General features: G+C 41.7%; 2 protein-coding genes across 4 annotated transcripts in view; one reads left to right on the top strand and one right to left on the bottom strand.

The window, feature by feature from the left end:
* Positions 1 to 3241, bottom strand: part of CCDC15 (coiled-coil domain containing 15) — a 75032-nt gene extending 71791 nt beyond the window's left edge. The window contains exon 1 of the mRNA XM_023517325.1: positions 3062 to 3241. Within this exon, the coding sequence (XP_023373093.1) occupies positions 3062 to 3241 (180 nt within the window). The remainder of the gene's footprint in view (positions 1 to 3061) is intronic.
* A 2237-nt stretch (positions 3242 to 5478) lies between these two features.
* Positions 5479 to 13332, top strand: part of HEPACAM (hepatic and glial cell adhesion molecule) — a 27843-nt gene continuing 19989 nt past the window's right edge. For 2 of the 3 annotated variants that reach the window (XM_012809612.2, XM_012809611.2), the window contains exons 1-2: positions 5479 to 5591; positions 8049 to 8111. The gene's annotated coding sequence lies outside the window, so the exon portion shown is untranslated. The remainder of the gene's footprint in view (positions 5592 to 8048; positions 8112 to 13332) is intronic. The other variant, XM_023517347.1, reaches the window with a different exon arrangement.

The following is a 13332-nucleotide window of genomic DNA, read 5'->3' as shown; positions in this document are numbered from 1 at the left end:
CCCAGCTACTTGGGAGGCAGAGGCAGGAGACTCGCTTGAGCCCAGGAGTTGGAGGTTGCTGTGAGCTGTGATGCCATGGCACTCTGCCCAGGGGGACAGCTTGAGGCTCTGTCTCCAAAAAAAAAAAAAAACAAAGACATCTTAGACATTACAGCCCAGCAGGCGCAACATGAAGAACTAAGGAATCCAACCAACAGCCAGAACCCAGACAAACTGTCCCAAACACATCCAGCTATTAATATTTGAGTCAGATGAGCTGGGGTCCCACACACTGTGGAGCAGACAAATATCACCTCCTATACCCTGTTAAAATCCCTGACACATAGTACACACAGTATTATTTGCTTTATGCTGCTAAGTTCTGGGGTAGTTGGTTACACAGCAAACGATATCCAGAATAAATTATAAAATGATGCAATAGTCATATACAATGATAGGACAGCAGTGTCTTTCAATGTTCACTAATTACCAGGGAGATGGTCTGAAGCTATAGTAGTTTTAGGAATCTGCTGGACCCTTGAGGCTTTGAGGACAAAAATGGGAATGGAAATGAGTTACCCTGCAGAAGAGGCATGACCTTAGAGTGATCAAGCTTTGGAAGTAACTAATCAGTATCTATTTTGAGCTGATAAAGTTACATCTATTAATAACAGTGGATTCCCAGACTAGATATGTAAAGCAATAAAGAGTTCTCTTTGGTAGGAACTTCTTAAACAAGAAAAAGGAGACATGTTTATATGTGTTCCAAGGCTTTAATATTTTGAGTTAATGTGTAGGAATATGAGATTCAACCCTTTCCTTGTTGAGACAGGCTCTTGTTCTGTTGCCCAGAGCTGGAGTGCAATAGTACAATCATGACTCAATGCAACCTCAGACTCCTGGGTTCAAGCCATCCTCCGATCTCAGTCTCCCTGGGACTTAGCTAATTTTTAATTTTTTTTAGGTAAGCACCACACTCAGCCTTCAACCCTTTTTAATACAGAAAAAACAAAAAAGCTTGATAGTAGCAAATTTTAGGCATTTTTATACTACTGACATTATAAACATGTCGTAATTTAAGCAATTTAAAAGAGGTATCAACAACTTAAATACCAATATATCTTTGTACCAAATCTTACTGATTTTTCTCGTATGTTCCTTGCATTCATCCCTTTTAATTCCCACTTACCACCCTTTCTCAAGGCTCTTCCTCTCTGGTCTTAACCACTGCACAAAAAGTGTTTTGTGCTATGCTTCACAATTAAATTGTTACAATTATATTCTAACTTGTCCCCAAGATCTAATCTCTTTCTAACCTTTAAAAATGTGGAAGTGGCTCGGTGACTGTAGCTCAGTGGCTAGGATGCCAGCAACATATACTGGAGCTGATGTGTTCAAATCCAACCCGGGCCTGCCAAACAACAATGACAAATGCAAACAAAAAATAGCCAGGCGTTGTGGCAGGCACCTATAGTCCCAGCTACTCAGGAGGCTGAGGCAAGAGAATTGCATAAGCCCAAGAGTTTGAGGTTGTTGTGAGCTATGATGCCATAGCACTCTACCTAGGGCAACCTTGAGACTCTGTCTCCAAAAAACAAATAAATAAATAAATAAAAATGTACAAGAAATTAATCTAATCAAAACTCTGTGAAATTCGCCTGTAAATAGTTAACAATTAAAGCCACTTCTTCCTCCAAAATTTTCTGTGCTTCCCTACCACCCCTATTTTCCATAATCCAGCCAACCACCATCCCACTACTACACTTTCCACTTCAATCAACCTAATATACCCTAAAAACCCTGAATACACCTTGCTTACTTCCAATCCTCCCATTCTTCTTAATAGAAGACTTATCCACTTCTGATTATTAAAATTCTTCATTATACTGTTCTGGATCACATCAATCCAAAAATCATATCTTTCTTCTTTGACCAAGTATTATATTCTTAGCATTTAATCATATATTACTCAGGCCCTTAAAATATGTTTTTGGAAACAGGCAAAGGGGAATAAACCTATGAAAACATATGTAGGTACACACAAACACAAATAAATGAATATATTTCTTTGCATTGTTAGTTAACATTTACTTTAAACATATCTCATTTCTCCTCTGAGAAAACTAAGGGAACATACCTCGTACTTTTCCATTCATGCTCAGCATCCTGTTTATACATACCAGAAACATTTTGTGCATAACGTAAATACTTACTGAGTGCCTATTTATTAGGCAATGTGTATTTAAAAGAAGGGATGTGGTGACAAATAAGATTTCTTCTCTACATTCAAAAGGCCCACACTGCATCAGGAAAAGTAGATATATAAACAACTTACTAAAACGCAATGTGGTAAGTGCCGCAATAAAATATGAACAAATAAATAAGGGCACAGTTTGGTGAAAGACTATCAAAAACTTTCTTACAAAACTGCTCTCATGGTTAACTGGTATATGAGAGTCATCATGTAAACATGAACACATGTAAACTTTGCAAAAGTTTCTCTTCATCTGAAATGCTCCCATTATCTGTATTTACTCCACTTCCATTCTTTAAGGACCAATAGAGACTATATTCTCTCTTGCGTTCATTCGACAACTTCCTAAAGATCTATATGCCAGGACAGGAATAAAGACACAAAGATACCCTCACAGAATTTATAGTTATGACTTTCTCAGAATCCCAGTTACAATTTCTTTCTCCTTTATTCTATTACTGTATTTTGCCTGAATCTCCATTACAAAATTTTTCATGAACTTTAATCAATTAATGTTACTTGAAGTGTGGCCAACTGTCATCTGTACCAAGTCCCAAAGTGTTTGGAAGTAAACTGATAAAGGATACATCCTGTCCCATGAAGATTATAGTATATATAGTAAGTGAGTACTAAATAATTATGCCAACTAAAGCTGCAGCAAGTTTTGGTAAATACATGTTTGTTCTACAATTCTAATGCAAGAACATATCTATGAAATAATAGAAACAGCATCCTTAGCTCATTTTTAAGCACCAAGGGTTAGAGAAAGCTAATAAAAAGCCAGGGATGGGGGGGACCCCTCCACATCTGAATCAGACTGACACTTACATATGCTGGGATTTCCGAACTATCTGCTGAGGCAGGTTCCACCCATGCCCCAACTGGTAATACAGACTGGGTCCTCTCTGCCAGCACTGCCAACACGTTCTTGTTCTTCAGGGGCTTTAAAGCCAAGGGCAACCTTGCGGTATTCTGAGGCTTCTTGAGCGGAGCCATACTTCCTGGCATCTGTGAGTCGTGGTTAGGGGAAAAGAAGAGCTTAAAATCCTCAAACGACCCCGTTAAAAGCTCAACCTCTTAACACACTGGTCACAGGCCCCTGAAAAGACCGGCAAGAGGCAGAGGCCTAGCAGGAAATAGAAAAGCAAGGATTCTGGAGAAAAGGGAAGAAAAGACGAAAGAGGGGAAGAGAAATGAGTTGAAATACAGAGGGAAGGAAAGGTTTTTAATTTGCCTTCTCTAAGGAACAGGGCTGACAGGAAAGAGAAAAAGGTTGGGCCAGAGAGAACGAAGAGTGTGCCTAGCGTCGGACACAGCGAGGTGTGAAGGGCGTGACAGCAGCAGCCCCAGGGAACGCAGGGGACAGACCTCAGTCAGAGGCTGAGTCCAAACACTCAGAATCCGGCTGTGGAGGAAGCGCTGGGCGCCTGGGCGTCCCGGGGGCCCACTCCGCGGAGACAGCACCGGCCTAGGGCCGGCCGGCACTTCACCACAAACTCAATCTTCTCGGGATACTAAGGTAACCGCTCAAGTAAACCGCCACTAGCGAGCGGGCCTCTCCGCCCCGCCCCGCCGTGGCCTGTGCCGCCCCTTCCGGGCGCCCCGTCTCCTCCCCGGGGCTAGGAAGGTGCGAGAGGCGGGGTTTAGGCTGCGTGGTTTCCTCACTTCCTCTTCCTGTCCCGCGGAAGGTGGGCGGAAGATGGCAGGTGTGTTCAGTGGCTCGGTAATGCGCGCTGCTAGGAGCGGCCGGCGGCAGGCGGACTGTGCAGATATAGGCGCTGCGGGCATCCCAAATTCGCAGGAAAAGGGATACGATGGGCTGATGATCTGGCTGGCGGGGCGGGCCAAGGGTCCCACGTGAGGACAGCTTACAAGGGATCCTCAAACTTTTTAAACGGGCCGGTTCACTGCCCCTCAGACCGTTGGAGGACCGGACTGCGGGCCCCGGGACTAGTCGGCTGCTAAGCAGGACAGGCAGCGGCGGCAAAAACACCCGGCGGGCTGGATAAATGTCCTCGACGGGCCCAGTTTGAGGACGCCTGGTTAGGAAAAGGATGGCGGAGTAAGGCGGTACCCGCGGGATCTTCCAGGAACAGACTAAGCTAACAAGAAATTACACCGGTCGGCGCCTGTGGCTCAAGCGGCTAAGGCGCCAGCCACATACAACTAAGATGGCGGGTTCGAATCCCCAGCCCGGACCCGCCAAACAACAATGATGGCTGCAACCAAAAAATGGCCAGGCGTTGTGGCGGGCGCCTGTAGTCCCAGCTGCTTGGGAGGCTGAGGCAGGAGACTCGCTTGAGCCCAGGAGTTGGAGGTTGCTGTGAGCGTGATGCCATGGCACTCTACCCAGGGGGATAGCTTGAGGCTCCGTCTCAAAAAAAAAGAAATTACACCGCTCCATCGTACGCCCTCTTAACGTTTACAATGCGATTTCGTGCATATCCTTACATATGGACATTACAGCCTTGTGAGGGTCTCCCTCCGAACTCTACTGTAATCCAGGGACAGTTATTCCTTTGGGGTACCCATTCATTCATTGAACATCCATTATTACGAGCTTTTTACATACCAATACTGTTGTAAGCAACAGAGATACACAGCCATCAACAAAGCAAATGTTGCTTGCTCAGGGAATTTTACAATAGAGTGAAAGTAATAGAGTAAACACGTGACTAGATGTGTCTTATGCTAATGAATGTTGTGGAGTAAAATTAGAGAAAGAGGATAGGAAGTCTGGGGGGACAGGGAGATGAAATACTAACTAGGATATCTAGAGAAGTTTCGCTGAGGGGCTTTTGAGCAAAGAGTTAAATGAGGTAATGGAGCAAGCCACTGCAAATCTTCAAGGAAGGGTTTTGTAAAAGAGTATTCCTGGTCTAGGGGCATCAAACACAAACAGCCAAAGTTGGGAGCCCTGCCTAGTTAGTGTGACTTGAGCAGAGTGAGAGTGGAAGAATGCTGAGACAGAGGTCAAAAGCTGGAGGTGGGTGGTCAGTATTATAGAGCATTGTAAGCCCATATTTTGATATGCCGATTGTTTAACCCCACGGCAAGGAATAGCTGATCTTGCCCAGATCTGAATCAATGCCATTCTATATTTACACAGCGACTCTGTTTTTCTGGAACAGAAAACCCAAAAGCAAGACTCCATACTATATCTTCACAGGCTATAATACGTTCGCGAGGCTTATTTTTCTGACCACCATCACTATTTTTCCTTGACAGTCTTAACTGCTTGAATTTGTAATGCTCTTGATGCCATGCAAGCCAAAGTTCTTAAGGCACAGAGACAACAGAACAAGCTTTACTGTACGATGTCCTTGCGTGGGAGCCGTTGAAAGGTTTTGAGCAAGCTGTGTGTAACTTATTTTTTTTTTATTAAGTCATAAACACATATCATGTATACATTAATGCATTTATCAGGTACAGTGTGCTGATTTCATATATAATTAGGAGCGTTTACCTCAGACTATTTCTTAACAATCATTCTGGATGCTGTATTGAGAATAGAGTGAAGGGGTAAGGGTAGATTAAAGGAAAGCAGTTAGGCTATTTCAATAATCTAGATAGGGAAATATGACTTGAATAGGAGAAGTAGTGATAAGATGGTGAGAAGTGGTTGGATTCTGGATGTATTTGGGACGTTAAACCCTTTAGGAGCTGTTAAAGGTTTAAATACAGATTGTGAGAGAAAACAATGAAAACTAGGGGTTTCATCTTCAGCAATGGATGGCATGAAATTACATTTAGTGAGATGGTGAAGATGTTGAAATGAGTAGGTTTAGAAGGGAGAACATCAGGAATTCAGTTCAGGACAAAGTTTTATTTAATCAACATCCAAGAAGGTAATAAGATGAAGTGTCATCTGAAAGTAGTTGCCTATAGATTATTTATTTATTTATTTTTGAGACAGAGCCTCAAGCTATTGCCCTGGGTAGAGTGCTATAGAGTCATAGCTCACAGCAACCTCTAACTCCTGGGCTTAAGCCATTCTTTTGCCTCAGCCTCCCAAGTAGCTGGGACTACAGGTCCCTGCCACAACACCTGGCTATTTTTTGGTTGTAGTTGTCATTGTTTGGCAGACCCGGGCCAGATTCAAACCCACCAGCTCTGGTGTATGTGGCTGGCACCTTAGCCATTTGAGCTACAGGTGCCACCTAATTGCCTATAGATTTAAAATCATGAGACTGGATGGAGTCATGAAGAGACTGAGTATAGACAGAAAAGAAAATAAGTCATTAGACTGAGCCCCAAGATATTCCAACATTATGGAGGATGAGAATAAGAGAAGAATGCAAAGATATTGAGGAGGATCAGCCAGGAAGCTAAGGAAGAAAACTAACATGATAACTTTGAAAGCCAACTGAAAAAAATATGTTCCAAAATGTTCCATTGAGGACAGACAGTCTATTACATCCTGCTGATAAGTCAAATAAAAGAACTTGAGAGAACTGACTATTAGATTTAACAATGTGGAGGGCATTGATAACTTCCTTGAGCAGTGACTTTGGAGCAGTTGAAATGCCAGATTCTGATGCGGTAGACTTATGAGAAAGAACTGGAGACATCAGTTTTAGATAACTCTTTCAATGAGTTTTATTGTAAAGGGACAAAGAGAGATGGGTGACTGAATGTAGAAGCAGGGTCATAGGAGAGTTCAGTTCTTTGAGATCATAGCATATGTTTTTTTGTTGATGGGAATCATCCAGTAGACGAGGAAAACTGATGGTGCAAAAGAGAGATGGGGGAATTTTTGGATGTACAGTCACATGTCACTTGATGGGGATACATTCTGAGAAACTTGTCATTAGGGGATTTTATCATTGTATAGACATAGACTATACTTACACAAACCAAGATGGTATAGCCTACTACATACCTAAACTATATGGTATACAATACTATTCCTAGGCCACAATCTGTACAGCATGTTCCTATACTGAATACTATAAACTGTAACAATGGTAAATGTTTGTGTAACTAACACAGAAAATGTATGGTAAAAATATGGTATTATAATATATGGAACCACCATTGGATATGCAGTCTGTTACTGACCAAGATGTGGTTATATGGTGCATGATTATATGTTGTTATGTGGGCAAGAGGGAATGAGACCTAGTGAACAAGAGAAGGGATAGTTAATTATAACAATAACAGTGAAGTTAGTATATTCAGTATACTGATAATTAGGTCATGCGGTGGTAGGAGCTTGTGGATGTTCTATTCTGATTGATGTACTTTTTTCTATTTTTAAAATAGAATTATAGTCAGCCTCCAAGATGACCTCTAACGATCCTCATCTCCTGATGTTCATATCTTTGGGTTGTCCCCTCTCACATTGTGCCTAGGTTGGTGTTTAAGACCAACAGAATATGGCAGAAGTGAGGGTACATCACCTCAGAGATTAGGTTGTAAAAGACACTAGTCTATTCTCTCTCTCTTCCTCTGGGGGAAGCCATGTATGTCACTAGCAATTCGATTAAGAGGCCCAAATCCCAAGGAAACTGAAGTCTCCTATAAATGAGCTTGGAAGTAAATCCTCCAGCCCATAACAAGTCTCTAGAGCAGTGATTTTCAACTGGTGTATCATAGTATTCTGGTATGCCATGAAAGGATCTTAGGTGTGCTGTGAAAAATTTTAAAGATCGTTAATTATTTTCAAAACAAGTTCAAAGCACAATAAGTATACTCTTTTTTTACTCTTGTTTTATCAACATAATTTAAGTGTGCCCAGAAATTTATAGGTCCAAGTGTGCTGCGAGATAAAAAGGGTTGAAAAACATTGCTTTAAAGAGGCTGTACTCTTCAGCCAGAAACTTGACTGTAACCTCAAAAGAGACCCTGAGCCAGACCGCCAACCTGAAACTGTAAGGTAATATTTGTTTTAAGAAGCTGAATTTTAGGGTAATTTGTTACACAGTAAGAGATAACTCATACCAATAAGAAGCAAAATCATTAGTTAAGAAGCTAGAGGAAGAGATGTTGGAGATTTGGAGAAGGAAATGGTTTTCCAGAGAGAGGAAGTGTGAATTAGAGACACCTACAATTGCTAGATGACCTTACAGACTCATGTAAGATTCATTATGAAATTCAGTGAGTTAGCATAGGTGGGTGTTCTTCTTCAGTTGCATGGCTACAGGCATTAAGTAGATGGAGAACTGAATTTTAGCCGTGGTTGAAGTGTTGGCAAGATATTACTATCAAGCAAGAAAGGGTCAAGGGAGTTGGAGAGTAATACAAGGAAGTAATTAGACGCTCATGGTATTTAAGGCAGGTAATGGGGTAGGAGAAGAAAAGCAGCAGGTAAGGGACACGGAAAAGTTGGTAGGGTCAAGAGGTCATAGGTTTCTGTGAGGGTCTAAGGTTTGTTAGAGCAGGATACTAGCTCATAAGCTAAGAGGTGGTGGTATGAGAGTGGGGAACTTGAACCAGAGTGTGGAGGAACTGTGGCTATTCTTGCTGTCAAAGTCTATGGTATGACCAAAGGAGGGAGTGCTGAGGAAGTTTAAGGAACATCACTGGAGAAGATGAGCTTATAGAAATGAAGAGGCAGAGCACCAAGTGGATTATTTATGAGGATATTGAAATCACTGAAAAATGTGTCGGCAATAGTGTCGGTGAGAGCCAGGAGCAACAATCTTTAAGGAATTTCAGGAAAAGCCCTGGAGGTTGGCAGATGAGTATAATTTGGAAAGTAGTACATGGTATAGTCTGAAGACATGTGATTCATAGTTAGGGGATGAGATTAAGAAAAAGGAAGGAGGCTGGGTGCCATGGTTCATGCCTGTAATCCCAGCAATCTGGGAGGCTGAGGTGGATTGCTTGAGCTTAGGAGTTTGAGACCAGCCTGAGCAAGAGCAAGACCCCGTCTCTATTAAAAACTAGAAAAACTAGCCAGGCATGGCAGGTACCTGTACTCCAGAGGCTGAGGCAAGAGGATCCCTTGAGCCCAAGAGTTTGAGGTTGCTATGAGTTATGATGCCATGGCGGCCCTCTACCCAAGCAACAAAATTTGAGACTCTGTCTCAAAGAAAAGGAAAAGAAAAAGTGAGGTGATAGTTTAGAAACACTACTGAGTAAGTAGTAAAAAGGAAACCCATCCCACCTTCACCCAGAGAAGTAGGGAACAGAAAACAGCAACCACCTGAGAGAGCCAGAGGGATGTTGAATTGCACATTCCCCATTCACAGACACACACACCCACACACACACTTGGAAGAAGTGTTCCTGGATAGCTCCTTGCTCTTTTCAACCTTCTACCTCACCTAAGAATCTATACCCTTGATGTGTCCAGAGAATTCACATCTCAGGCTCTGCTCCTATTTTCTGATCTCTTCAGCAAGGTTTATCTTCCCTACAGCTAGAGTTAGTTTTTTTAGCAAAGAAACTGCTTAGAAATTTCTATCTGATCCAGAAACATTAAAAGCGGGAGGGCTGGCACCAAATTATTGAGCCCCTACTCCAGAGTACCCCTCATCAGCATTGGATAATCCTTTTCTGTGTCAAGGGGATCCCTTGTCATGTCTGCACAAAGCCCTGAGTCATTGGGTCCTTGGCAGCAGTCTGCCCCACACAGAACTGATTGTTTCATGAGCACCAGGGAGCAATTTGCTGTTTGGTCACTACTCTCCTATTTATGATTGGCTGACCCACCCCTGTAAGGAACTGGAAAACTTGGTCACATGTCAGTCCTCAGGGCCTGGGGTAAGGAGACCCTCCATAGAAGACTGAAACTGGCCTGTCCCCACTGTCAGGGGGACTGGATGTTGGGGACTCAGCCTGAGGCAACTGAGTCACACTCACTTTCACCCCCCTCAAGTTTGAGCAGGGTCTTCAGGGCTAATGAATGTTCTGGGCTATTTCCTGACAATGGACCACATTACTGCTCTTTTGTTCTTCCTCCTCCTTTTCCATTTCTCAAAATAACCTTTATTCTAACTGGAATAACTAGAGGGATCCCTTCTGCTTGTCTGTGCAGACTGGGTTCTTGTAGCAGCCTCGCACAGTAAATGGCACCAAAAGCAGATCGCTCCAGTTAAGCCAGTTTTCTCAACAGCATCTGCTATACTGCTTTTGTGAAAGATTCTCTAATTTTGTCACAGATGCAGAAGTCTTTTTCTCCTTGGCACGTGATGAAAAATAACATGGAAGGCTCAGCATCTCTCCATACTACCAAATATTCATATAAGATGGTCAAGAGAAGCACTGCCCAGATCCTCCTTCAAAGAAGGGCTTGGTGGCCCAGCTTTGAGGAGTGCTGTTGTCCCTTCCACTGTTCCTCCTTCAGGGACTGCCTCACCCTCCCTTTGAGGGGCAGTTACATCCTGTGAGTGATGGATATGGACATGTAAAGGGCCATCCATTTGCGTGTAACTGGGAACAGCTCTGATGCGCCATGAGCCTGCCATCAGCCTGCCATGTCTCAGGCAGATTGTCTAACCAATTTAAAGTCCTCTTTCTTATTCCCTATTGACACCGTGGAGCCTCTGTATTCAAATAAATGTCAAGGCTACCCCACCTGTAGAGAATCTACAGGCTTTCGAAATACATGAAATATATAAAGTTCTTTATTATTACTACCAATTTGCATTATATATTATATTATTTGTAACAGGGAGAGCCTTGAGATGAGCAAAATAGCAAAATCACTTGGTAAATACGAGACAATAAAGGACTCAAGCAGAAAGAATCAGAGCCACCTACAAAAATTTGTTCCAGAAGCTACCACAGAATTGAGTCCTCTAATTCCAGAACTAGGTCTTATGTTTCCATGTAATATGCCTTTTCTCTGATGGTAACTTTTTTGAAGCCAAAGAAACTTGACTAAGATAGGAGACTATTTCTTTAATATAAAGCTAGTTTTGGACAAAATTATTTTATCTATCTTTGTTACTTATATTATTCACCATGCTTTTAACTTTAAAAAATTGCACTCATTAATGATACTTTAAAAGTATGTTTCAAGCTCTAAAAGCAATTTTAAAAGAGGATTATTAAAAATGTTTTATAGATGGTTCTCAAAGTATAAAAATTGCACTCATTAATGATACTTTAAAAGTATGTTCCAAGCTCTAAAAGCAATTTTAAAAGAGGATTATTAAAAATGTTTTATAGATGGTTCTCCAGAAAACTATTTAGGGAAAACCAAATCATTCATTTGTGTATATTCTGCTATGATTTTTTAAATTATCCTCTAATAATAGTCACATTCTCTGTACCCCAGATCTCTAGGGATTGTATATTACAGTGGAGAAAAGAGACTTTGGAGACAAACTTGGGTCTATATTATGGCTCTGCAATTTACTATCTGTGGTCAAGTCCCATTGTCTGAATCTTTGTTTCTAGATTGATAAACTTGGGGGGGGGGGTAATAATTGACCTTTCAAGGTTTGTTTGTTTGTGATAAGTAAGGTAACATATGTAAAATGCATCCCATTTAATAGAGTGTTCAATAAATGCTTGCTAATTTTATTTTTTAGGAAGCAACATAGAAGTCAAGATAAAAGCCATAAAAACTTCAAAGATTTTAATTGGTCTGCCTAGCCTCCTTTCTCCCATTTCCTCTAATAATGGCCCTGCCAGTGACTGTAGGGTTAGACGGAGCCTGGAATATTATTTCATTATCCTCACTACAATGATTGAACCAGAACTGTGTATGTGACCCAAGCTAAGTCAACCCCAGTCCTCTGCCTATTTTTGTTTGTTTATTTTTAACTAGCTCCATCAAGAATCTTCTTCTCTTCCTTGGATGATAAGCTGCACTATGGAATGTGTTAAACACTCGCTACATATGCTATTAAGTTAATTAAAATTTAATGAAGTTTGTAATTTATTTCCTCAGTCCCACTGACCGTATAAAACCAAATCAATGGCTGCCATACTTGGCAGTACAGATATAGAATACTATACTATTTTATTTCCAATTATTCCTGCTCTCTCCAAAATTTTGTTACATTATGCAAGAAATTCTTCCCACAAATTAAGTAGTTAGAAGGTTAAGTAAAATAATATTCTAAAAGATAATTTGTAAAAGGCAGCACAAATATATTATCAATTATACTTGTAGATGCAGCTTTCCCAACAGTATTTCAGCCCCTACCTGAAGTTCAATAACTTAGAACCAACTGATCTTGAGAAATCACATTCCTTAGCTTATTGGGTAGTAAACTAGATAGAGAATCCCAGAGCCCTGAAACTTTGTTGCTTTTGGATTGTCTCCACATCTTGGCGACTATGAATTGAGCTGTGATAAACATTGGTTTAATAAACTGTATGTATATGTATGCCATGGAGTACTATTCAATCATAAAATGATGGACACTTTATATATTTTGTATTAACCTGGTTGGAGGTGAAGAACATTCCCCTTAGTAAAGTATCACAAGAATGGAAAAGCAAGTATCCAATGTACTCAATACTAATGTGAAGCCAATAGATGATCTAATACACCCCCACATAAGAGAAAAACAATTAAACTCAATGGGGGGGAAGACCAGTAAGCTCTCATCTAATAGGCACAGTGTAAGGGTATATGGCACACCCCAGGTGAAGGGCTCAATTGCAACTTGGACTTTACCCAACAAACACAAACTATGTGACATAATTGTACCCTCATATTAATTTGAAGTTTTAAAAAAAAGAAAAGAAAGAAAACTTTGTTTCTCCTTGTTGGGAGGCCTAAGGCAGCCACACATGAACCCTTCCTCATCCTCGTTCTCCCCTCCTAAAACGAAGACGAAGACGCAAAGGACCCAGTTAACCCCCCAGTAGTTGACGACAAAGACCCTAACTGTCTGGGAAAGCTGTGGAATGTGCCCACCTGTGGGGAATGGGCTGTGAGGTGGCAGGGCCCCCACAGCCTGGGGAGACGTTCAGGGAATGAGGGAAGACAACCAGCCCAACTGCTCCTCCTTTAACAACAAACATTCTTTTCTTTTCTTGTCTTTTCTTTTTTTGAGATGGAGCCTCAAGCTTTCCCCCTGGGTAGAGTGCCATGCATCACGCTCACAGCAACCTCCAACTCCTGGGCTCAAGCGAGTCTCCTGCCTCCGCCTCCCAAGTAGCTGGGACCACAGGCGCCCGCCACAGCGCCC

The sequence above is a fragment of the Otolemur garnettii genome, unplaced genomic scaffold (assembly GCF_000181295.1).
Source record: "Otolemur garnettii isolate 467f Iridium unplaced genomic scaffold, OtoGar3 scaffold00108, whole genome shotgun sequence".
In the NCBI taxonomy this organism is placed as follows: domain Eukaryota; kingdom Metazoa; phylum Chordata; class Mammalia; order Primates; family Galagidae; genus Otolemur; species Otolemur garnettii.
This window is presented reverse-complemented; position numbering and strand designations above follow the sequence as displayed.